Below are 26,096 nucleotides of genomic sequence, written 5' to 3' on the forward strand. Positions count from 1 at the left end.
ACTGCACACAATACACTCGTCAGTAGAGTTCAAATTTGCTCACTTGTAATAAAATACAGATTTACATATGTGCTGTATTTTTTCGTAACATGCGCGGATAATAGGGAGTTTACTGTACTATGTAATTGTGTGAGGTTGGCAGACAGGACACTTAACAGAGAATGGATAGAATGTGATTGTTTTGTGGAAGATAATGTGTAGGATGAACAAGTGTGCGTGTGCTTCCAGGTGCGTGGGCTAGCACACACGGAGCCAGTGGTCTCGGACAAGGACGCCCCGGGGCGGTGCTCCTTCTCCCCGGCACCGCCGCCGCCCCCGCCCCTCGCCAGCCTGGAGAAGATGGGGCTGTTCCCGCCCCACCCCCGGGGCAGCTTCCCCCACGACGCACCCGGGCCGCCCTCCTTCTCCCCCGCGCACTTCGAGCCGCCCCTCAAGCTGCCCCAGGTGCCCCACCTGCCACACATCTCGTTCGGCGACGTCTTCCCGCCGCCCGCGGGGGAGCTGTGCGCTTCTCCGCAGCCTCGGAGAAAGCAGGTACGCAAGGTAACACACCCATCTGCCTACACATGTCGTGCTTGGCGTGCATCTCTCCCGGTGGCATCCCACCTAACAACGCCGTACGTTCACAGCTGTCTGAGTACAGCATACTGCACTGCTCGTAAACTGGGAATGAAAGAATGCGTTGACACACTGGTGTAAACTGGTTAGTTTTGCAGCAAATTAAGAAAAGCAAATCCTCAACTTAAAAGGCCACTCCAGTGTTTCAGGGGCACTACGCAACCTGCGTTAACCTCATAAGATTCAACGCTATTTTCATTTTGCTTATAACTTATTAACTAATATAGATTTAGAAATGATGCTTGCTTGATATGTAAAACAACGATGCTCTTATCAAAGCCCCTTTCTTCAAAAACGTGCATAAATTATGGTTCAAACCTAGACAATACACTTATGCATATTAGTAAAGATTAGTATAAAACCATAATTTATGCATGTTTTTGAAGAAAGGGGCTTTGATAAGAGCATCGTTGTCTTACATATCAAGCAAGCATCATTTCGAAATCTATATTAGTTAATAACTTATAAGCAAAATGAAAATAGCATTGAATCTTATGAGGTTAACGCGGGTTGTGTAGTGCCCTTGAAACATTGGTGTGACCTCTTAACATCTTACAAAAAGAAATAGTATATTTTTACCTAAATGGCCAGCTGGTGAAAATGGTTTATTTTAACTTACACACATCACAAAAAAATTTAGCTTGATATCAACATTTTTTGTACTTTTGACAGTGTAACAGTTTTATCTTGCTCGACACAGCCATTAAGTAACAAGACTCATCAACAGAGCTATTTAGGCATATGACGGAAGGATACTGAAAGTAGATCATAATGGAGGTCTCCCGAAAGCTTGAGCCAGTTTTATTATTTGATGCTTGTTTAACTTGCAGCAAATATTCTTTCTAGTCTTTAAGCCTAAGTTGACTTAAAGGAAGCTTATCTGGTTGGCCTGAAATCTTAATTACAAGTTTGCATAAACTTATTCTAAATTGTGTAGGCAAGTTCTATCCTACAAGTCACGAACAATGTTTTGGTTGGGTATATTTGCTATCCGGGATCATCCTCATGGCCATCGAGAGAAACTAAGGGCCCGGGGCAAATAATATTGTCAGGCTCCTTCCCCATGATGTAATACAAAACTTTTAAACACCCACAATTAAAAAAGAGAATCTAAAATTTATAAATGTTACTATGGTCATAACTGTAAACGTCATCTGTGTTTATCACATAACTTGTGAGGTTTCCAGTAAATTCAATTGGCAATCGATGGGTAGTTTTCATCCTATTGCCAGGGTAAACTTATGCTTAAAAAAATAAAATACTGAAACCCTTCTGGGTCTCCTTGGGACTCAGGCCACAGTAATAAGTTGCCCCTGACCGCACCTTCCCCCTTTCCCACCCTCTCTTCATGGCTCTGAATCCTGCTACTGCTACAGGTAGTTTCAATGTTCCCTTGATGACTGTCAGCTCTTCATTCCTAGCTTGCGAAGCTACACAGTAGAGCCTGCCACTGTAATTTAATCATTAACATGGGGCAAAAGAATAACAATAGATGTAGCACTGTTGGAAAAATTTGACATTCTAAACCCTGAAGTTCATATACATAAAGGGGGAATTCATCATCAACATCCAATTGAAGAAAAAGAAGTTCACTGAAAACACAAGATTACGAAAAACAACTCCCATTTCCCTTTCCTACCTCTTAAAGCACTATTTTTGCCCTTTTAAATGAAATTTTTCCACACTTGATGTTAAAAATAAGTACCTACTATCTACATCTAATTTTTAACAAAAAATTAATTTAATACATGAAATTTTGGTATACTTCTTTTCTCCAGTCCCCCCCCCCCCCCCCTTCCCAAACACATAACCCTTTTCTAGCCATTGAATCAAAATTAGGGCAACTCTTGATAAAACTTTACACACTTGACATTAAAATTAAAAAGACAATTACTGTCTACATACAATTTAAAAAAAAAAAATCCCCTTCACCTTGTGTTCAGCCCAGGCATTGCCAGGTACTTCAGCTACTATTTTATAAACAATAAGTTAATTTTACCTTGTGAAACAAATGCATCATTAAATAGCCTACTTAGGTACTCATTATTTTTCCACACCATGTACATCATAAATATGTATAATTGTTGGATTAAATTAATTTTTGTATGGTTTTTCATACATGCATACCTGAACAAACACATACTGCCACTGCTTAAAAGGTTTTTTTTTATAAAATAAATTTTTTTTTCATATTAGCTGTGAAACTAATATTTTAAAATACAGCTCAGCCAATTAAACAGTTTCTTCTTATTCTGATTGCCATATCATTGTCAGTAAACCAGTGTTTCAACTGTGATTGGTCTAAAAACTATAGTTCATTTATTTGTACACAATGTTCTCTGATATGTTTGTGCTCCGTAAGAACATTCAATGGATGAGTAGTTTTCTATTATTGATGAAACTCCTGGAGGGATGCACAAATTACTTTTAGTATATGCGTGAAATAATTTTAATGTGACTACCTACCCATTAAGAGCTTGTAGTTATTTAACATTATTTTAAGTAATTTTTTTACATAATTACTAGGCTTAAGTGGTTATCTCTTTTACAAACCTTCAGCCCGAGAAGAAATGCAGTCTTTAGAACAATGTTTAAGTAAAAAATGAAATAATTACAGCTTGATGTGCACATTTCAAATAACTTTGTGTCTGGATCAGTTATCTTTGTTGTCCAAAAAAATATGATAACGTGAACACTGCGACAGAACTATCTTATAGTTGCCTCGTGTGTGTGTTGCATGAAGGGATGTGCAGTGAGGCAATGTTGGTAGTTGCTGTTGTGGTGTGGCAGAATCAGAGTACCTACCTAATGACGTGGAAAGCATGTATGAGTAAATTGAATAAAATGTATTGGCAGACACAAGATTTAGATACTACATGCAAGGAGCTGAAACAACTTGTGCAAGATGGGTGGCCTCATATCTACTTAAGTACCAGTTTCATGCTGGGCATTTTGGTCGGTAAGAGGAGAGCTATTTAACATCAAAGGATTAATGAAGGGAACTACTCTAGTGATGACTTAATTTTTAAGGAAGAGAATTTAGGTAAAAATTCACTTAGGACACATGAGCACCAAGAAATATATTGCAAGAGTTAGAGCAACAGTTTTTTGGCCAGGCATTACAAATTACTTAAAACAATTGTCATACAGCTTTGAAACACGTTTAAAGGAGAAACCGAACAGACCGGTACCTCTTATGCCTTCTCCATTACCCCAAAGAATATGAGAGGTATCGGTACAAATCTAGCAGTGTAGGGCTGCCACCGAAGGTTCGACTAACAGATGTATAACGTTTCGAAGTTATGAAACTGTAAAATATTCTAATTTACTATCTGCTTTGAGACCTGTATGTCATAGTTTGGGATATAAGAATCTTTGGCTAGGGCTTTTGAAACTGTATACTATATAATTTAAGTTAAATATGATAAAGTTGTGTCAAAAATTTTTTCTCTCTTTCTTTGTGTATCTGGTAACAGCACACAGAAACAAGGAGAGCATTAAAGCATACATCTGCATTGTAAAGAGAGAGTAAATACTTGTTTGAACACACTGTAAACTAAGGATGAGGCACACTATAACTTCAGATATAAGAGATGCTGACTTGATGACATGGAAAAGGGTTAAGGGGGGAGGGGTATTGCTGCCTAAGCACATCAGCTCTAAAAGTGTGGAGGTCCTACGCGGGACTCTGCATTGAACTGGTGTGCAGTCATGTTGGTAATGCTCCTCTATGGGACTTTAAGTGGTTCTCAATAACTTAAAGTGGTGACCCTATAATTGTATTGTACTTAAATACTGTGTCTGTACCAAATTTTTCATACCAAAAAGGCTACTGAAAGCACCCATTTTAGCCATTTTTCACTGTTAAAAAATACATGTATAAAATGAAACCACCATAGGAAAACGCAGGGATATGGTGATTTGCAATAAAACCACAATAACACAGATAAGCTTGTTAATACACCATAAACACCCAAATGCATGTTGATGCACCATAAAGCATCAAAATGCAACATAAATCACAAAACTGAAATCTTTCAAAACTCAAATTCAATGAGTTTGGTTTATTTAGCATGAAATTTGTACTTTAATGTACAGACCAAGTTACTTAGTTTGATCTTGAATCTCTTACTAACTCAGTTTTACATTACGTACTGATGTTAGTAAATTTTTCAAACACACACATGCTTGCCGATTTCTTTTATTATTACTAGTAATTCTGTGCTAGACGTGCAATATATTATTGTTAAAATGCATCATCAATTATAGTAAAAAAATTTACAATATTTCGGTGAGATAGGTACGTATTAAAATATACTTAAGTGTTTTATTTTTTTTGGAATAATACCAATATATGTATTCCTGAGTGAACAGTATTTATAACAATGAAGAAATTACCATCTGTTTTAAAATAAAATAACCCTAAAAATAAAACCATTACGTCTATTTCCGAACTACGTATTAAATAAATTTGGGAGTGTTTTCAGATGGCTTGTTAACACATCAAGCACTTCATGGCCTAGCCAGGCAGCCACTTCTTAAGGTCTTGTGTGGTCTGTCACGACGGGTCTGTATTGACGTGAGTCCCTCCGCAGGCGCGCCCCCGCAGGAGGTCCGGGGACCTGGGCGGGGTGCAGGACCTGTCCAAGACCTCCCCGTCGCTGGCGTCGTCCCCGCCGGCCGACGTCGCCGAGAACCTGTCCATGAAGAAGCCGTCGTCTGCCAACAGCCTGGCTGCGTCCCACCACTCGGCGCCGCCCCGGACGCCCGTCTCCTCCCCGCACCCGCTGGTGAGCGTCCGTCACCTGCGACCGCGAGGCTCCGATACTGACAACCAGGGCCGGCGCGTCCACGCAGGCGAACCAGGCGACTGGCCAGGGCGCCAAGTAGCTGGGGGCGGCGCAGCACGACACACAACAGCTGATATAAAATGTTTAACGATTACTGAAACTAGATGAAAATGGATTTTTGTAACAGTTTGGAATGTTTATATTGATATAAGTAATTATTTAAAGTCCACGGTGACCTGTTTATGATTTGTAATAGTAATAAGCAAAAAAAGTAAAAAAAAACACAAGACTGCTTACATTTGATTGTTGACAAAATCTTAGGCTTACGTGATGTATTTTGAGGCAAGGAAAATTTTTTTTTGTGGTGTCCGGCGGGTTTGGGGGATGGTGGGGGGGGGGGGGGGGGGGGGCATTAAGGTTTTTCGCCTAGGGTGCCAATTTACCTTGCACCGGCCCTGCTGACAACTCATTTGCAACAACAGAGTGTCTACAGGTCACGAAACTCCTGAAAGACACCAAAAAAACTGAAGAACCGGTTCACGTACAGTTCTTTTGATGGAAACAATAGAAATTAGCTATTATAAGTGCATAATTACAATGTTTCGCATACCTATGCGTTATATGATTGTTTCACGATGTTACATACATTACACCTAAGATACCTACTGTTTGTGCCTGCGTTTGTTTTGTCAGTGATGAAGCAGAGGATAAATTAAATCATATAATTGAAAAATCACTAATTATGAACTACGAGGTGATATTCATGTGTATGTGAAGTGACTCATATTCTGAAAAAGCTCCTTAAAACTTCTTAATTTTTATTTATGTATGAAAGTTACTAATCATGAAAAAACATAAAGAAATTTTGAGTTGTTTGGTTTCTTCTTGTAAAAAGATTTTACGAAAGTATCACAGCATGTCTTCAAAGCTTAGTTGTATTTATGTGAACATTATTCAGCAATTTTACCTCATCTGTATTTACATATAATTTACATTTATAATTTGTTATTTTTAGCCTTTTAATTAGTAAAACCTTGATAAAGTAAACTTCCTCATAACAAGCTGTTCGCCAAGTCCCAGTCAAAACTGTATTCAACATAAGGCATTTTCATTTATATCTAACAAATTTTTTCTTCTCTTGCAAATGAAAACTTCTTTTAAATAAAGGGAGGAAAACATCAATTATATAACTTTACTTAATAATAGCCATTATTTATCAAAATTCAATAAATTATTTCACAACTGAATGACATTGCTATATTCTTTAATCAAGTTTTGGAGTTGAAAAATTACCAATTTTTTTTAGTTTACAAAAAATACTCAGCAGAAATAGAAATATTAAAACAGAGGCAAAAATACTGAAGGTTGCTGACGAAGTAATGCCGAAACTAAAAGAGAAAAAAAAAACATAATTTTTGTGAGCTTAGTGATATATGTATTTTTTATTTATTTATAAAATTGGTTATGTTTGACTCCTTGCCTGAATTTTTTTCCCCCACAACATGTTGTATGCTATTTGATTGACTTATTGATTTATGGCTAAATATATGAAAATTCTTCTCTGTTAGAAACCAATAGATACCTCAATAAATGCATAGCATTTAATGAGACTATTAATTTTCTGTGTGTTTGGTCCAAGAATAGTATAAAATTTGATATTGTTAACTTTATGAAAAACCTTTCTTTAGCAAACACACTTAAATATGTTTTATGGGTATGCTTATTAGAGTTTTATTATTTGTTACCCCAGCAATTTTCTTGAAATTATTGATTCCTGGTACATTCTTAATCTTAATAGTAGGTATGCACCTGTAACTTCTTGTCATGCAATTCAAATTTAAAATCTGACAGTAAATTGTACTCATTTTGCAAAAATGCCTTATCTGAGAGTGTTTAGGCAAGATAACCCTTTTTCTTTAATTTTGATGTATGGGATAATAGTACTTGACTTTTGGTTACAGCTTAGTGTTATAAAATTACATGTAAAAACAATAAGATTTTTTTTATAAATTTGGGTGTAGTTTCTTGGCAATGGATAGGTCATTAGAAACAGTGACTTACAGCGACACTGATGGGATATTGGGGAAGATCGACCGTGGCCTTAAGGAGCCGTTTCAGCATTTGCTGGAGAAAAGTTCTGGAATATGTACATGGAAAACTGAGATCAGGATGGTCAGACCGGGATTTGAACCTGGGTCCCTCGGAATATGAGTCCAATGTCTTACCACTACACTTCTTGAAGGAGATTGATAGTGTCTTTATAGATACTAGCAGAACCCAGCAGGCGGTGTCCTGCCAGTATTTATTTATTTACCTCTATATATTTAAAATGGATGGTTTGTATGTAATATAGAATCTATAAAGCGTTGGACATGGTATTCCATTTTAAACTCACTCACCAAATACTAATCACAGTCACAATAACTATTTGCTGTTATTGAGGATTAAGGACAGTAAAAATCACAATATACCTATTTTAATGGCAATTGTTTGAATGGAATATATGTTGATGTGCTGCAGCGCTATCTAGTGGTGAGTTATAGCAAAATGAAAAGCGCGATAATATTCTCAGAGTTCAAATACCCAGATATACTAATTTTTATGGTGATCAGGTGAACTGCGTAGAAGTTGATGTGGATCAGCGTCATCTAGTGGCAAGTTATTTCAGTCAAACAGTGTTAGAGTTTATCAACGTCATATATACCAACATCCATTTTTTATATATATATATATATATATATATATATATATATATATATTTTTACAGATTATTTGTGATCAACAGGGCATAAGTTTTATGGGTGGCAGAGAATTGCCACAACAAGCAATTTTAGTTTATGAACATGTGTACGGAAAAGCAACCCTGCAAAGTTACACGTGCTAACAGTAGTGCACAAATTTGAATTTCCTTCACAATAGGCACCACTCCATTGGCTGAGAGGATGTTCGATTGTAGCACTGCACTTACTATAACATCAACACTGCACTGATCACCCAAAGCTGAACATTTTAAATGTAACACAACAAACTATTCACTATACTGTACAACAAACTGCTGGTTGCTAATGCATTCAACTATCTCTAAACGTCTGCACCACGCTTGTCACTTTCTTGCCGTAGAGCAACTAAACGTGATACGTCATGCCACGGTGTTGTGATTGCGTATCCTCTAAGCCAAGAAGATGATGTTCAGTTGGGTGCAAAATTCAAATTTGCATGCTACTGTTTGTGCCTATAACTTCGCAGGGTTGTTTTTATAGAAACATGTTCCTTGACAAAAATTGTTTGTTTTGGCATTTCCCGCCACTCATTAAATTATTGCTCTGTTGTTTATAAACATTCTGTATATACACTTTCTTACAAAGTTCATTCCTAAGTGAATTGCAATACTACTTCACTGACACCTTGTGGTCGCTCCACAAAGAAGTGTTCTTAAGCCTCCTTAATTTCCTTATTTTGTCTTTAATTAAATAAGGGGCCTTAAAAGTCCTTAAGTTTTACTAACAATACTACTACTTCATAAAGTCCAATACCATGTAAATAATAGGTAAATGCTGGTATTTGAAAGTTTTTTTTTTGTTTCCAACTTAGCAGCAAACACAACTTCATGCGTAAACAGTACAATTGACAAATTTCAGGCGATTTAACAAAATTTATGTACAAAAGACTTTTGGATCCATTTTTTTTTTTTTTTTTTTTCGCATTTTGTATACCGCCGTTAAACTAAAATGGTGTGTCTGCTGTCTTACTTTGAACTCATAAAGTAAGTGTAATAAGTGATCAAATTAAATTTTAGGGCTACAAATTACAGATAGACACTACGCTGCTTGGGTTAGAACTGATTCTGGACGAAAGGGGCTTATGTATAAAAGTTGACTAACCAATGAAAACTATTTTCGTGCAATAATAGCATTTTTTTTTTTTTTTTTAATGTTAAGGTATTTTGTGATATTACAAGTAGTTTTCTATCTGTTGATAGTGGCGAAGGGTGGTGCACAAACTCCTTGATCTCGATTGCACAAGAGGGTACCTGCACGTGCAATGTGTTGCTTCCAGCCCCCGGCGCTGCTGAAGACGGAGAGCGAGGATCCCCACCACCTGGACAACTCGTGCTCGGACGTGCACCTGCCCGACAGAGGGGACCGCGATCGCGACAAGGAGAGGATGGAGTACTGCAACGACTCCCTCGGCCTGCCGCCGCCGCCGCCGGTCAGCATTCCTTTACCACACCACCATACCGTTTCACTCGTTGCTGAGACTCAGTTCCGACTGTTCAGTATCCCAGGCTAGCATCGAAGCTTACTCAGTAAAACCTTACAAGGTCTGAGTTGAGAAGTTTTTCTGCTTCACGTTAAACATGACAAGAATTATAAGATGACATCCCTTGTGACTGAGGCTTAGAAGTCGAGGTCAGCTTTTCAGTAATGAAAATTGGAAAAATGAATTTGCATTTTGATTTCAGTTGTGGAGCTACTTGGTCTTTGGGATGGAAGTAGCACAATAATCTCGCTCTTCCAAGAGGGTAGCATCTTATGAGTGAATTATTTGAATGTGTAGAATCTATACAAGAAAAAAAAGACTGGTTTTGGTTTACTCACCATCAGGTTGGACCGGGAGAAAAAAATGAAGACGGTGGGGTTTTATACCCCCCCCCCCCCCTTCTACTGCTCCCATCCTTTTCTCTTTCCCAAGCTCCAAAAAAAAAAGGGAGGGAAAAGGTTTGGTGCTTTGAGTTTATATGAAAATCAGTTTTGTAAACAAACGAGGGAAGATCAGTTTGAACCAGGAGCAAATATTCCATGTACCAAGATAACAATTGGTTTTCCTACTTTCAGAAGGGATCAAACACATTTTTAAATACAGTAAATTTCTTTTGGAAAAACTCACTTAAGAAAATTTCTTGCATAATATGTATGTTGGGAAAATTTAGCACTCAACATATAAATGCATACAATTTTACCCATTTAGTACAATTTCCCTGTTATTACAATACATACCTATACAGTATTATTTCTGTATCATTACACACACAAACTACTTTTTTGAGTCAACTTTCCTACTCTTCTAAACTTTTAATTGGTCTTACTTTCCTATAATGCAAACTGTAAAATATTAGAATATTGTATTACCTATGCATATGTCTATTAGAATCTGTTTATTTAACAATGTGTATTGTAATCCATCTGTTTATTTTGTCAAACATTACATTCAGAAAGGTAAAAAATGTTGGGTGGCGTGGAGTAAATTGAAAACTCGGGGAAATAGACTGAAGTAAGAGTGTGGTAACTCTAATAAAGTTAATTAAAATTCTTGTGTTATATTCCAAAAATGTGTTTATTTAAAGTATTATTGCCTTTGTTCTAAAAACATACACAATTTTTATATTTTATTGTGTTAAGTCCCTGAAAAACTTTTTGTGTTTTACTGAAGTACTATTAATGTGGAATATAAGCTTTGAGCCTCACAATAGTACGATGGAAAATAAAGAAACCTGTATTTTGATGGCTAAGGCATTCAGACAGTTGTTGCATTTGCATTAAAAGTAAGAGATAATTTTCTACGATTGATAGTTTTCACTGTGTTCAGTGACGCCGTTTATGAAGGTATGTTGAATTTTATTCTATCATACTCACACATTTAAACAGTTTAACTTACTATCATAAATAAACATGATTCACTTGTTTTCAGGAGAGTATGTTTTGATGTTTTACTTATAACTCCACTTTACAAGGCACAATGTTTATGGCCCCTGCCTACTTTGGTACACGCACAGTGTGCAGAGAGTTAGGTGAATCCACATAATGTAATAAATGCTTAAAATATCCAAGTGAGTTTATCACGAAAAAAATATTTAAGCATAACCTGAGGGCAGATGAGTACAGTAAAACGGGGTGAATACGAGCAGAGGGGCGAATACGATCAAATGTTTGTAACATTCAATTTTGAAACATAATATAGGGTAGTCGAAAATAATTGACCATAGAACTATGTATGTATTTGAACTATCATTAGAACTATTAGAACAAATTATAATTTTTTGTGCTATGTTATGTTTTAAAATATAATGTTACAAACTTTTGATCTATTCACCACTCTGATCCTATTCACCCCGTTTTATGGTAGTTCTGTTTTGTGATTTTGGATTTTAAACTGTATTTGTTGAAGAGTGAAAATTGGCTAAAACACATGTTATCAGAATAATACTTAGGCTTGAAACTCCGGGTACAGATTCTTGAAAGCACTCAAAGGACTTGCATTACATCTTTATCTACATTTATCTTCCATCTAAAGATGTGGTTAGGTACCGCTCAAATTTCACAGTTATCCTATGCACGACGAGAACACTGCATACCTTGCGCTTAGAGGTGATACCGCGATATAAGCACCAGAGAGCATCACACTTATCATCCCACCTCACCAACACAAATTTACCCCTAACTAGGCGTGCCCCTTAAAGTGTAACCACATAATCAAAGAGCAGCTCTGTTCTGCAGGAATTTGGGGGAAGGGAGGGGAAGTTTATCCAACCATCCTCTCCCCTTTTTGTTTCAAAATCAAGTGTTTTCGAGAGAGTTGAGAGCTTCCTCTTTGCGTGTTGGCAGGACTCGTCCTTGGACAGCTCCAGTTTCCCGCATCTGCCGTCAGTGTCAGCGCTGGCTCTGACCCCACCGCATAGTAAGTTCTGCCGCATTCACGTTCACAGCATGCTCTGTACAGGTTTAAGCTTTGTTGAACTTATTTATTAGTTAAACCAATATTTGGTGGTTTTATATTTTAATCAATTTTGTTGTAAAATATTTATGATACGTGTCACTATTATCAATTTAATTTTAATGAATGTTGTACATGTGATTGCTACCGCCCAGAGGTCCCGTGACTGAGAACCAGGTTGAATTTAGTGACGCGGAAGTAATTTACAATAATTTAAATATGAGATTGGTCCAGGAGGGCGTCAGGTTAGTCTGGATGTTTAACCCAAGGGTTGGTGTGGGTTACCAGCCCCGGTGCTCAGTGATGAACCTGTTGGTGAAGACCCTACTAACTAACGACAACCTTGAGCACTCCCTTCTCCGCATAGGTAGTTGATTCCTAAGTGAACTACTGAATAAAACAAACATTTTGGTGGGTGTGGTTTTATTCACACAAGCCGATGGACAGGTACTCAGTCTGAGTCTGTATGCTAAAAATTACACTGGAAACACTTTTAACACATATTGCACTTCATGTTACTCGTCTACGCCCTTTGGCGACTGTCCAGTTATAGAAAGAAGGAGAAGTTACGGTGGGAGGGTAGTGAATTAAGTACCAAAGGTTTCCGTTGATTAGTAAGATTTACTGGCATGCAGAACTCAGTGATGTAAGCGTTACAGCTTTTACACGTAACAGTCATGTCTGCCTTGTACCGCGGGCCCCTGAAGACTGCCGCAAGAGGGGATTGGCTAGAGAGGGGAGGGACAGCACCCTTGCGCGCTACATCCATAAAGCACTAATAAATGTTTTACGTTAAATTTAGTGTCTGATCATCACACAATTTATTTAGTTAAATTTCCACGTGGGTAATGACTGACAGAAGCCCTAAATATGTGCGTATAATCTACATGGTAATTTTTTACTTGAAAAACACCAGTCAAACCAGAGACTGTTCGTCGCTTGTGGGCTACTCAGTTACCTGGAGCCAGACTATTTATATATTATTAAATACACTCTTTGAGCACTATGTATTAAATCTGGCCTGGGGCCAGAAATGATATTAAGGTTTTCGTCAAACCAGGTACTCTTGAGGGGTCACACGCATAGCATTTTATCACGAAATTACCAAGGTTTCTCCTACTGTTTATTAATTTTTTCTTTGATTCCCTTAAAATCATATTGACGCTCAATAATCTGGCAAAGTCACTAATACAGCAAGGCCGCTGTTCCCTTATGTGTATGGTTCAAGAACATTTTCTTTATTTATATACTGCTCCTGTTGCATTGTCCATGGAAGTGAAAAATATTGCATAGCAAGAAACTGCCAACACAACTGGTTATCTGTTCTGGCAAAGGAAACAGAAGGATCAGTTAAGGTCAAAGAACCGCTGTGTGATCAATACTAATCATATAATGAGAGTGTTTGTTTGTAAGAAGTAAACTCAAAAAATACAGGATTTATTAAAAAATGTTTTTCAAATGTTATAAAGCTACACTATTCCCAATGGATATAACCGATGTTTTATTTTAAAATAATATGTTTCCATAAGATGTAATCTTTGTTACTAAATCCAGAGAAAAAGGACAACATTGAATTTCTTGGCTTCTGCTAAGTCGTTACAGTAATAACAACACAACCATGTCGTATTGACGTGCTCATGTGCATTCATAATATGCTATCTTATACATATTGTATCTTATATCTATATAAATAAAATGTAATGTTCGCTCGTTCAAAAGTTCTTCACCGATTGATTTGAAATGTTGACACAACGTTGCATTCACATATACATACATGTGGTTTTATATACCTATGTCACACCTGTGACAGGTATAAAGCTAGATAAAAATATACGAAGTTAGGTAAGAACATAGGTTTTTAATATTTTCATTGCTATAGTATGACATATATAGAAATATAGAGAGAGAGATATATATATAGGTATATGGAGTATGTATGTGTATGTATATATATATATATATACAGAGAGAGATCGAGAGAGAGAGAGATCTAAAGAGATGTTGTGTATATGTGTACGTACTTAAAACAAATTACAAAAAAAAATAATTGATTGAGGCATTGCAACGCATGCCGCGTATTAGCTATAGCTAGTATATAATATATCTAACTTGACAGTAATTTAGGTTCCAGTTTTTTACATATAGTGGTTCTTAAACAAAAACTTACTTTCTTAAATCTTTACTAACCTATGTGAAGTCAGGGGCGGATCCTGTGATGCCTTGAGGGAGGGGTTGCAGGTACTCAGGAAAAGGATGCATCACAACTATCATAAGTGCTTGCCGAACAATAAACTACCACTTTCATTACATTTTTCATCAGTTTTATATTTAATTAGACACATTGAAAATCTGTTTTTGTAAAGCTGTTTAATACATCTAGGTGTTAATACGAAAAACCACTCGTAAAATATTCATCACAGTGATATTGTCCAGGGCTGTGCCCATCTGAGCCCTTACCCCTAAACCCCCTGGCTATATCTACGTGTGCGTTTGTGTGCGTGTGCTAGAGATGCACGTAGAATCTGGGTCACGTATGTACCCTTAATACCTAATTATGTAAGTAATATAATTGCCAACTTAATTTTATTTCAACTCCCCAGGTATATGTGTTTCAGGTTGTATATAAGGAAGGAGTTGTACTATGTGCAACCCCTTCGGAATGCACCCTCAATCAAGCGGAGGAGATCTGAACTCTAATAAAAAAATATATATATATTTAATTGTAACTTGGTAGTAAGAGCTGGATGGGTTTTTGTGTTGCTAGTTCTCTCAAATACTGGTTCATGACCTAATGGTAATACTGAGGCTTCTTGTCGCCATGACACCCTGACCACAGCCTTGTCTCTCTCTACTGCTGCCCGGGGTAGAAAGCAACTACTGCACCTTGAGGACTGCACCGTGGTAAATCTGATCTATTTGCATCTGTCATTCGAAATAATAAGTTAAACCATTTTACATCATCTTCGAGGTCTACTCCAGGTGTTAGACTTTTTAACATAGTAATTTAAGTTCCCTGCTGAACATTTAAAACCAACCTGCGGGACTTAAACTTCTAGACCAGGTCATGTGGTGTCCTGGTCCGCCCTTAAGCCGATTGGATTTGCCGTTGGCATTTTTGTACAGCATCCTTGCGAGAGACTTGAATGTTTTGTACGTGTAGAGGAGTGTGTGAATAGGAACTGTTTCACCATCACCCGTGAGTATTCTGATCGTGCGACCACGTGTGTATGATAAAGACTTGGGACTTTAAAAGAATGAGTGTTGGCAGCAGTGATATAATGTAGACGAGTTAGAGTGGATAACATGTAACGATGCAGGAAGTGATAATAAAGAATAAAGCATTGATAAAAAGAGACAGTTAGTTGTTATTGTAGAAGTATAATTATAGTGATACAACAAATAATAAAACATGGCGCAGTCGGCACGATCCAGAAGAACTGAAGAATAACAACGGTAACATGGAGTTCAATAAGCCGAGCCCACTAAGCCTCAATGGCGATGTGGCGCGTAATTACAAGTTGTTTCAACAAGAGGTAGAAGTGTACTTTTTAGCGACTGAAACTGACACAAAGCCAAGTAAAGTACAGGTAGCAAGGCTCAAGAATCTTATGGGGTCTGAAGCGTTAAATGTGTATAGCTCACTGCGACGTGAGCAAGAAAACGAAGAAGAAACAGTTGAAGGAATTTTAAAGCTAATGGGCAGCCATTGTGTTCCACGAAAGAATGAAGCCATGAATATTTACAAATTTTTTAGTCGCAAGCAAGTAAGTGGCGAGACTTTCGATAAGTTTTACACGGACCTGAAGTTATTAAGTGAGCCGTGTGAATTTGGAGATCAAGAGCAAAAGTTACTTAAAGCACAAATAGTGTTGGGAATAGTGTCCTCTGTAACACAAGAAAAATTACTCCGTGGTGATATGACCTTAGAGAAAATGGTGAATTACTGCAAGTCAGTGGAGGTTGCAGAGATTAGTGCCAAACCTCTAACAGAAGGCCAGACAACACAAGATGTTTTGGAGGTTAGGTCGCGACAAACAAGTCAGTGTCGGAGTAGATTTCGTAAACAATCAGGGGAGAGACGAGATAAACAATATACAGAATGTACGAGGTGCTTAAAAAAACATGAGGTGAGGAACTGTCCAGCGTTTGGAAAAAGATGTAATAAGTGTATGGGTTTTAACCATTTTGCAGTAGCGTGCAAGAATCAAGCAAGTGGGCCTAGTAGGAATGGCAAGCACGGAGGATCTCAGAAGAGCAATAAAATGTTCACGGTAGGATATGGCGAAGTGAGTAGTGGTAGTGACTCAGATCCACTAGAGGTACTATCAGTCAGTCGGTTAAAGGGGAGCAGTGATAAGGAATGGTTTAAAGAAGTGACTGTCGGGAGTGTTAGTATAAAGTTTAAGTTGGATTCAGGTGCAGTCACTAATATTCTACCGTACAGAGTATACAAAGAGCTTGGGAGGGAGATCCAGCTAGTTAAAACTAAAGTGAGGTTACAAGCTTTTGGAGGGTTTCAGGTAAAGCCTCTGGGCAAGATTGTGGTGGACTGTGAGACTGATAAAAGAGTGACAGTAGCTGAGTTTATGGTTGTTCAGGATGAAGGGGCATGCCCAATATTAGGCTTAAACACCTGTGTGGAATTAGGCCTTATTCAGAGAGTGGAGTCACTCAAGGTGGCAATTGCAGAGGGGGATGGAAAAAACAGCATTGTTCAGAAATATAAACAAGTTTTTAAAGGAATAGGGTGCTTCCCAGATGTGTACAAGTTAAATCTAAAGGACAATGCAGTGCCAGTAGCAAATGCAAGCAGGAGAGCTCCACTTTCCATCAAGGGCAAGTTACGGGATACCTTAGATCTGGTGAATAAGAACATTATTCAACCTTGCACAGAAGCGATGGATTGGGTTCATACGTTGGTAGTAGTGGAGAAACCGAATGACTCGTTAAGACTGTGCTTAGATCCTCAAGAACTGAATAAGTATGTTTTGCAAGAGTATTGCTCTATCCCCACAATTGAAGAAGTAAAATCAAGTTTAACTGGAAAAAAATGGTTTTCAGTGCTGGACTTAAAAGATGGATTTTATCAAGTGTTGCTGGATGAGGAGTCAAGTAAGCTATGTACATTCAATACACCATTTGGGTGCTACAGGTTCAAGAGACTGCCCTTTGGGTTAGACAGTGCGCCAGAGGTGTGTCAGAAACTGAATACTAAGTACTTTGGAGATATAGAGGGAGTGTTTGTGTATTTTGATGATATTTTAATTAGTGGAGAAACTAAAGTTGAACATGATCAAGTTCTAGAGAAAGTGATGAGCAGAGCTGTTAAATACAATATTAAGTTTAATTATGATAAGTTTCAGTATTGTGTAAATCAAGTCAAATATTTGGTGTTTCTTGTTAGCAAAGAGGGAGTTCACCCAGACCCTGACAAAGTTGCAGCGGTACAGGCCTTACATGCACCTCGTAATAAGAAAGAGCTGCAGCAGCTAATGGGGTTCATGAATTATCTTAGGGACTTTGTGCCAATGTTTTCTGAGGTAGTAGCACCATTGAGAGAGTTGTTAAAGAAAGATGTGTGGGAGTGGACAGACAGACAGCAAACTGCATTTGACAATGTTAAACAAAGGGTCAGTGCAGCTCCCACTTTGGCTGGCTTTGATTCTAGTAAAGAGATAGTCATACAGTGTGATGCTAGTCAAAGTGGGATAGGTAGCTGCCTAATACAGGATAATAGGCTGGTACATTTTGCATCAAGGTCCATGACAGAAAAGGAGCAAGGTTACACTCAGGTGGAGAAAGAGCTGTTGGCCATATGTTATTCTTGTGAAAAGTTTCATAATTATATTTACGGAAGTAGGGTAGTTGTTTACACTGATCATCTGCCTTTGGTATCACTGATGAGAAAGCGCATGGTGCAAATCAAGAACACTAGGCTTAAGAGGTTGAGGTTAAAATTGCTAATGTATAGTTTAGAGGTTTGTTATCTACAAGGGGCAAAGATGCATGTAGCTGATCTGTTGTCCAGGAACTATCCACTGAAATCAGAGAAAGATGATAAGTCCTTGAAAGATGTTGTGCATGTAGTAGGTATGCATGAAATTGTTTTCACAGAGGACAAATAGCAATATGTAGATCACACAAAAAAGGATGTTGTGTTAAGTACAGTCCTGTCTTATGTTAAAAATGGGTGGCCTAATATCAAGAAGGTCGGGGGAGATATGGGCCACTATTATAATATGAGGGCTGAGATAACTGCTGAAAAGGGGTTGTTGTACTTAAATGACAGGCTGATTGTGCCAAGTAGTCTTCGAAGACAGGCATTACAAGCGCTACACGAAACACATGAGGGCTGTAAGAAAGCTATTCAAAAAGTCCGTTCACATTTTTATTGGCCTGGTATTTCCTCTCAAATTGTAGACTTAGTTTTGTCGTGTTATGTCTGTCAACGGTTTAGTAACAAAACTGTCAAGTCACCATTGCTTGACCAATCGGTTCCTGATTACCCGTTTCAGGTAGTCTCAGCAGATATAGCTGAACATGCAGGAAAGTCGTATTTGGTACTGGTAGATTACTTGTCGCGGTGGTTAGAGGTTGAACGGTTGCAAGACAAGACCAGTAGTTCAGTTATAGAGTCATTTTCAGTTATTTTTAGCAGGCTAGGAATCCCGGAAAGAGTAGTAACTGACAACATGCTGTTTGATAGTTTTGAGATGAAAACTTTTGCCAAACAATGGGGTTTCAATCTAGTAACATCCAGTCCTTACTATCCGAAAGGGCACGGTTTAGCTGAGAAGGCTGTAGGCATAGTAAAGAAAATGCTTAAAAAGGCGGAGTATACCAAACAGCCTCTTCAAATGTTCTTACTTAATTATAGGGCAACTCCTTTAGCGGATGTTGGAGTGTCTCCATCGCAGGTACTGATGAGTCGCCAGCTAAGAACACAGCTTCCTATCAAACGAGAGCTCTTGTTACCGAAAGTACATGATGTGAGGGCAGCGTTGCAACAGGTCAGAACGGAAACCAAACGTAGGTATGACCTAACGGCGGGACGGGAAAAGGAGTTTCGCAAGGGTGAGACTGTCTTGTTAAGGGATTTGAAAACACGGTATTGGAACAAAGCAGTTGTCGTGGGGAAACACACAACACCCAGATCATATATTGTGAGGGATGAGGAAACGCACAAAGAATACAGGAGGAATGACACATTCTTGAAAAGCTTCAAAGGTTTTACAACAACAGAACTCAAAACAGCAGGCAAGGAGGCTAGCAAGTGTGCAGGATACCTACACAAACTAGAGGACAGCAAGGAGCTTAGCACGGGGTCAGTAACCAACCCCTCAGAAAAAATTAATTTTGAGACAGAGAGGGTTGGTAACGCAAGGACTCAAGACAAAGGGAAGGTGGAAAAAGTAAACTGCCCCTCTGAAGGGTATAGGACGAGAACAGGCAGGCAAGTTATACCACCGCTAAAGTTGAATATGTAGGTGTAAGGGAAGCTAGGTAACTTGTTGATAATGTGCTTAGATATAGTTAGTGTATCTCCTAAATGAGGGGGAAAAGGGGGAGATGTATGATAAAGACTTGGGACTTTAAAAGAGTGAGTGTTGGCAGCAGTGATATAATGTAGACGAGTTAGAGTGGATAACATGTAACGATGCAGGAAGTGATATTAAAGAATAAAGCATTGATAAAAAGAGACAGTTAGTTGTTATTGTAGAAGTATAATTATAGTGATACAACAAATAATAAAACAACGTGTATGCCTATACAGGGACCAAGACATGTGGGATGCCTGGAGAGCCCACTTAGGACCAGTGTATACCAGTATGTCTGATGCTCAGAGTGGACGATGTCAATAAGGCTTGAGGAGGGTAAAGCAGGGTCTCGACCACACATGAGCGACGTCACGACCCTGTTAGGGAGTCTCCGCCGGGTCCGTATATGCCCAGTAAACATTCTGTGGGACCCAAGCACATTGCATTGACGTGTATGATCAGGACATGTAAGGCCCTATGACATCAACAGTGTTCAATTATAATTAAAAAAAATTCCTTTCGGCACGGTCTTTAATTTTAGGTAGATTTTGAAGTACCTATTTCTTCGGAAAATATTTTGGAAACTTCTATAAACTCCTGGAACATTTTCATAACTTAATGAAACCTACATATCATCATCCTATATGTTCACCAATATTGACAATAAAAATTGGTTTAACATTTTCTCATATTCCATGCAGTGAAAATATTTTGAATGTAATATAGCTGTTATGTATAGACCACGCGGACATGGCGGCGGCTGATGCTCGACTGGCTGAGTGACGCATCGGTCTATGTTGCCAACCTGAGTCACCAAATATCCTCATCCATACTATATACAACACTTCCCCCCATTTAATTTGTCACGTAATCATCTAACTTTCTTGGTGGCACTCGATGTCTCCTCGAGGACCTGTCCTGAGTACGGCCTAGTACAGAACTGGAAGGAAAACCCCTGAATGGAGGAGATCCTTGGGAGATCCCCGGGCTGTTTCCATATCCAGGCATCTCGGAAGCTGATTTTACGGGTGTCCCTGCTGCCGCTGTGGACTCATCTGCAGTCGTCCGACCCCGTTCGCCAGTTGGTTCTGCTGCTGTTATGGCCGCCGCTGCTGGCTGCTGCGTACCTTCACTGCTGGGGCGAACTCCGGATGCAAACTGGTGTGTCCGCTGCAAAAACGTCTGCTCCCTACAGGACACTGCCTCCCCAGGACACTGTCCCCTGTCTGGCTGGCTACTTCTTCGACGTAACTGATCGACGTGCCTCCTGTGTAAGCCTCCTTGCTCATCTTTGACCCCATATATCAGCAACCCTTCTACCCCAGAGATCCAGCCTGGTATCCACTTTGGGATTCTTCTATAATTCCGCAGCCACACTGCCTCACCTTCTCTGAAGTGTCGAACCCGCGTTGCTACCGTATTGTCCGCCTGACTTCTCTGAACTGTACCTGTTGCTGGATGGAGTTTTGTCAAAGCTGTCTGTAATGATCGCCCCATCAACAACTCCGCGGGAGTTTTCCAAGTGTTATTTTCCCCTTGTCTTGGCGTAGTGCGCCATGCCAACAGCGTCCGTGCTATTCGAGTTCGCCAGTCACCCAATACCAGTTTACGGAGTTTCACCTTGAAAGTTTGCACCGTCCTCTCCGCCAACCCATTACTCGAAGGATGATAGGGTGGTGCGAAAACCATGTCAATGCCATTATTTTTTAAAAACTGTGCCATCTCTTGGGATCGGAAGGCTGTCCCATTATCTGCCACCACAGTGTCTGGCAGTCCATGATAACTGAATATGTCTCGTAATTCTTGAATTACGGCTGTTGCAGTCATACTTCCCACTTGCCTGACCTCTGGCCACTTGGAATACGCATCGACTACAATGAGAAAATTAGCTCCTTGAAATGGTCCCGCAAAATCTATGTGCAATCGAGACCATGGTTTGTCAGCTGTGGGCCAGGCTACTGCTTTAACCTTAGGTGGATTATTTTGACACTGCTGACAACTTTTGCATTCCTTCACAACCTGTTCAATTGCAGCATCTAGTTTTGGCCACCAAAAGTAACTCCTTGCCAACGCTTTCATATGCACCACCCCATCATGGTTTGCATGAAGCATGCTCATCACCTCTGTCCGTAACTGTGGTGGGATTACTACCCTGGATCCCCACAACAAACACTCCTTGTGAACAGACAGTTCCAGCTTCCGTCGAACATAGGGCTGCATCTCCTCTGTCACTTGATCTGGCCATCCATTTTGTGTATATGTCAACACCTTGCACAGTAAATGATCCTTCCCAGTCTCTCTTGCTATTGTCTGTGGATCGACAAACACTTCCCCCGCTTCTTCCAGCATGAGAATTTCACTGGGACCTGGAACTGGGAATGCAGGTGACTGCAGAGGCAATCTGCTAAGGGCATCAGCATGCTGTATTTGGGTCCCTGGTCTGAATTCTAGTTCAAAATCATACATTCCTAACATCAAACTCCATCTCAACAATCGCGGTGAAATGGTATCTGGAACGGGCTGCTTGGGATGGAGAAGGCGCAAGAGTGGCTTATGGTCAGTCACAATCTTGAACTGTCTTCCGATCAAATATTGTTTAAATTTGGACACCCCAAAAATGACAGCCAAGGCCTCTTTGTCCACCTGCGCGTAGTTTCGTTCGCTCTTTTGTAGTGTCCTAGACCCAAATGCGATTGGAGCTTCCGTCCCATTACCCAGATCATGGGCCAGCACCGCCCCTACCCCATACTCAGATGCATCACATGTTAAAACTAAGGGTTTGTTTAGGTCATAGTGTATCAAGACTTGCTCCGATCGTAAAAGCTGCTTGGCCTCTTCAAACGCCCTTGCGTGTGCATCTGTCCAGCACCATGGAGTGTTGGCATCCAGCAGTCTGTGAAGAGGCTCTAATACATCTGCTTTGTGACAAAGAAATCTCTCATAAAAATTCAAGAGACCCAAAAATGCCTGGAGCTCTTTTTTGTTACTAGGTTCTGGCGCATCGTGAACTGCTTCAACCTTACTTGAAAGTGGATGGATACCCATCTTGTCAATTCTGTGTCCCAGGAAAACAACTGAATCCACCCCCCAAACACATTTTTCACTCTTTAACCTAAGCCCTGCACTTTGCAACCGTCCCAGGACTTCACGGACACGACTCCAGTGCTCATTGTCACCTCCTCCGGATATTAATATATCATCAAGTAATACTACTGTACCAGGTATGCCAGCAAGCAAGGTGTCCATCAACCGCTGGAATATCGCTGGACCACTACTTATGCCAAATGGTAATCTCTTAACCTTGAACAACCCCTTCATGGTATTTACCGTAAGCAATTTTGCTGTGCCCTCATCTACAGTTACCTGCAAATATGCTTCCTCCAGATCCAGTTTTGAGAACAGCTGTCCTCCCTCTAGTACTGCTAGTGCTTCACTGACAGTGGGCAATGGGTACACACTAGTGTCACACACGCTGTTTACAGTGCCCTTATAGTTCCCGCAAAGCCGAATGGACCCGTCTTTCTTCAAAATGGGTATGACTGGAGTCGCCCAACCCGAAAAGTCCACTGGTTCATACACTCCACGCTGCACTAACCTATCTATTTCCTGGCTCACCTTGTCTCTCAAAGCAAATGGTATTGGCCGGCTCTTTTTAAACACAGGGTCACATTCTGGTGGAACTGTTATTGTCACTTGTGGTCCTACATATTTTCCCAGCTTATCTGCCTTAAACACATCCGGAAACTCCCTAACAATCCCTGCTGCCAAGTCTTCCCTAACCTTGTTCACCCCCACTAACTTAATTCCCAGAGGTGCAAACCAATCTCGTCCCAGCAAATTCGGCCCTTGTCCTTCCACCACTACCAACTCTAGGAGTACCGCTGACTCACGCCCCTTTAGTTGTACAGCAACTTCCATAACCCCCATCACCTGTAGATATTCGCTGGACCAGGTGCGTAATAACATGTCCTTCCTTGTCAGTGGAGGTTCCTGAGGCCACAGGGCCTTGTAAGTTCTCCCGCTGATAATCGATCGACCTGCCCCCGTGTCAACTTCCATCATCGCTGATTTCCCATCCAGCAACACTTCCACACACCACGGTTTCCTGGGCTGTTGTTCCCGCATATTGTACAGCGTATATTGCGTGGCAGCACCTTCCGAACAATCCTCTTCAAAATGCTGTACTTCCTGTGCCACTTCTCGTTGCGCTAGGTCGTTTGTTTTCGAAACTCCCTCATGCTTTTTTTTTGTGATACAAGCCCGCTCAATGTGTCCCCTCTTTTTACAGAACCGGCATACAGTGTTCCAATGTCGGCACGTGTCTGCTGCGTGCTGCCCATTACAGCGCCAACATAGCTGGTTCTCGTTGTCTCTTCCCTTCCTTATCGCTTCCCTTTGTCTTCCCAGTGATATAGTGTTCGACTTAACCGAACCCGCCGGTTTTGAATATCTTGACACGCCATTGTTCACTTTGTGTACACTCTCTTCCACTATTGTACTGTCTCTCAAGTCCGCCATGTTCTGTCCAGTCGCCTCTGTTGCCATCGCAATATCCACTGCTTCTTTCAAGGTTAGTTTCTCTTTAACGAGGAGAGCCTGTTGCACTGATTTATCCCTTACGCCGCAAACGAGCCGGTCGCGAAGCATTCGGTCGAGGTCCGAGAAATTGCAGTGTGTACTCAGCCTTCGAAGCTCTGCTATGTACACGGCGATCGTCTCCCCATCTTTCTGATCGCGCTTCAAAAACTTAAAAGTTTCCACAATTTCACTAGGCTTCGGGTGAAAGTGATTATTTAATATGGTGAAGACGTCCATCAAGGAAACCGACGCGGTCGACTTTGGTGATACTAGCGACGTCACCAGCCCGTACAAATCGGCGCCGCACACGGTATAAAATACTGCCCGCTTGGCCTCATCCTCCGTGATAGTGTTCGCGATAAAATAAAACTGTAACCGTTCGCGATAAGAATTCCACGATTCTTTCTCGGGCGCGAACTCTCCGATGGCTCCGATTAAGGCCATATTGTACACGAAATTGTTATCCGTTTTAACCTCGTCGCCAACTGTTATGTATAGACCACGCGGACATGGCGTCGGCTGATGCTCGACTGGCTGAGTGACGCATCGGTCTATGTTGCCAACCTGAGTCACCAAATATCCTCATCCATACTATATACAACAATAGCCAGCCCTGAATGTCCTAATGAATTTCATATTATGCATACTAAAGGTAGTTATGCAATTATTTTTGATCTTCAAACACTATTTTTATCCCTTGCACTAATACGTGATCGTATAAATGTTTTTTGGACAAAGGTTAAGGTAACATTAAGATGGTTATTATTAAATTCAGATGAATTTGATACTAAGAAAGTTTTAATTTTTTTAAAATTTCAATCCTTTTTTTTTTTGTTTTAGTCAAAAATTGTTTTAGTCAAAGGTCTTAGTTACACAGTTTATTTTAAAATATGTTGCAGGCTCTTTGTTCACAGCTCTGCAAAACATTTTTCATTAAAAAAGTTATTTTTAACTAGATGCACCAATCATATTTAAGCCTCCAATTTACACGCATGCAAACCTATCAAATGCATTGTCAATTTTTTTAGAAATGTCATGATGATTTTCTTACACTTTCACCCCGTACTCAAGATTGCTTAAGGGCCATCAATTGGAGTGCACTCGAGAATGGCATTTACTTAAGCGATACAATTTTTTTCCTAAGGAATTTTCTTTGTCACAGAAACATAAGTCCGAGACAAAAACTATACCTCTATATATTTTGTGATTTTTGATAACATTTGTTCAGTAGCTTGTTGCTTATTTTGACGTATATATTTTTCTAACTTACCCCAAACAAAATGAATGATCTGAGGGGGGAGAGGGGTCCTAAGACTCCCCTTAGAAAGATCTGCCACTGTGTGAAGTATGATACAATGTAATATAGCATTGAGGTGTTGGCATGAGTAGTGTTACTACTTAAATAACAAAGGCATGTTTTGATTGTATTTTCATCAGTTATTTTTGTTTCTTTATTTAATATGTATTAGTAAACCAGTAAATTGTATAAATTCTTCAACCATTATAATTAGAGGCAAGTTTATATGATAAATAGCAATAAAACAGAATAACAGAATCATTGGAAGTCATTACACTGCCAAACACCGAAATGGAAGTCAATATACCACATAACACTGAAACACAAAGCGAAACACAATATGCAGCAAAATTAACCTTGATTACCTTATTTCATCAATTAAAATATAGAACTAATTTCATTAATTCTTAGTTTAGACATTTATTCAAAAACTTTAAAATTATTTTCAAAGTTAAAATATTTATTTTCTAATTTCCATGTACAATTTTTCAAAGTAAACTATGAGCTAGGCAGTTTAGTGGCTTGTGCACTTTTGAATCGTCTATCAGGCCTTGTTGTCATACC

The 26,096-nt window shown here is 39.5% G+C and overlaps 1 protein-coding gene across 2 annotated transcripts in view; it reads left to right on the forward strand.

The window, feature by feature from the left end:
• LOC134533781 (protein jim lovell) overlaps positions 1-26,096 on the forward strand; it is a 48,678-nt gene that overhangs the window by 13,861 nt on the left and 8,721 nt on the right. Inside the window, exons 4-7 of one of the 2 annotated variants that reach the window (XM_063371432.1) lie at positions 229-543; positions 5,214-5,408; positions 9,465-9,617; positions 12,011-12,083. In XM_063371432.1, coding sequence (XP_063227502.1) covers positions 229-543; positions 5,214-5,408; positions 9,465-9,617; positions 12,011-12,083 — 736 coding nt within the window. The remainder of the gene's footprint in view (positions 1-228; positions 544-5,213; positions 5,409-9,464; positions 9,618-12,010; positions 12,084-26,096) is intronic. The other variant, XM_063371433.1, reaches the window with a different exon arrangement.

This window comes from Bacillus rossius, chromosome 7 (genome assembly GCF_032445375.1).
Source record: "Bacillus rossius redtenbacheri isolate Brsri chromosome 7, Brsri_v3, whole genome shotgun sequence".
In the NCBI taxonomy this organism is placed as follows: Eukaryota; Metazoa; Arthropoda; class Insecta; order Phasmatodea; family Bacillidae; genus Bacillus; species Bacillus rossius.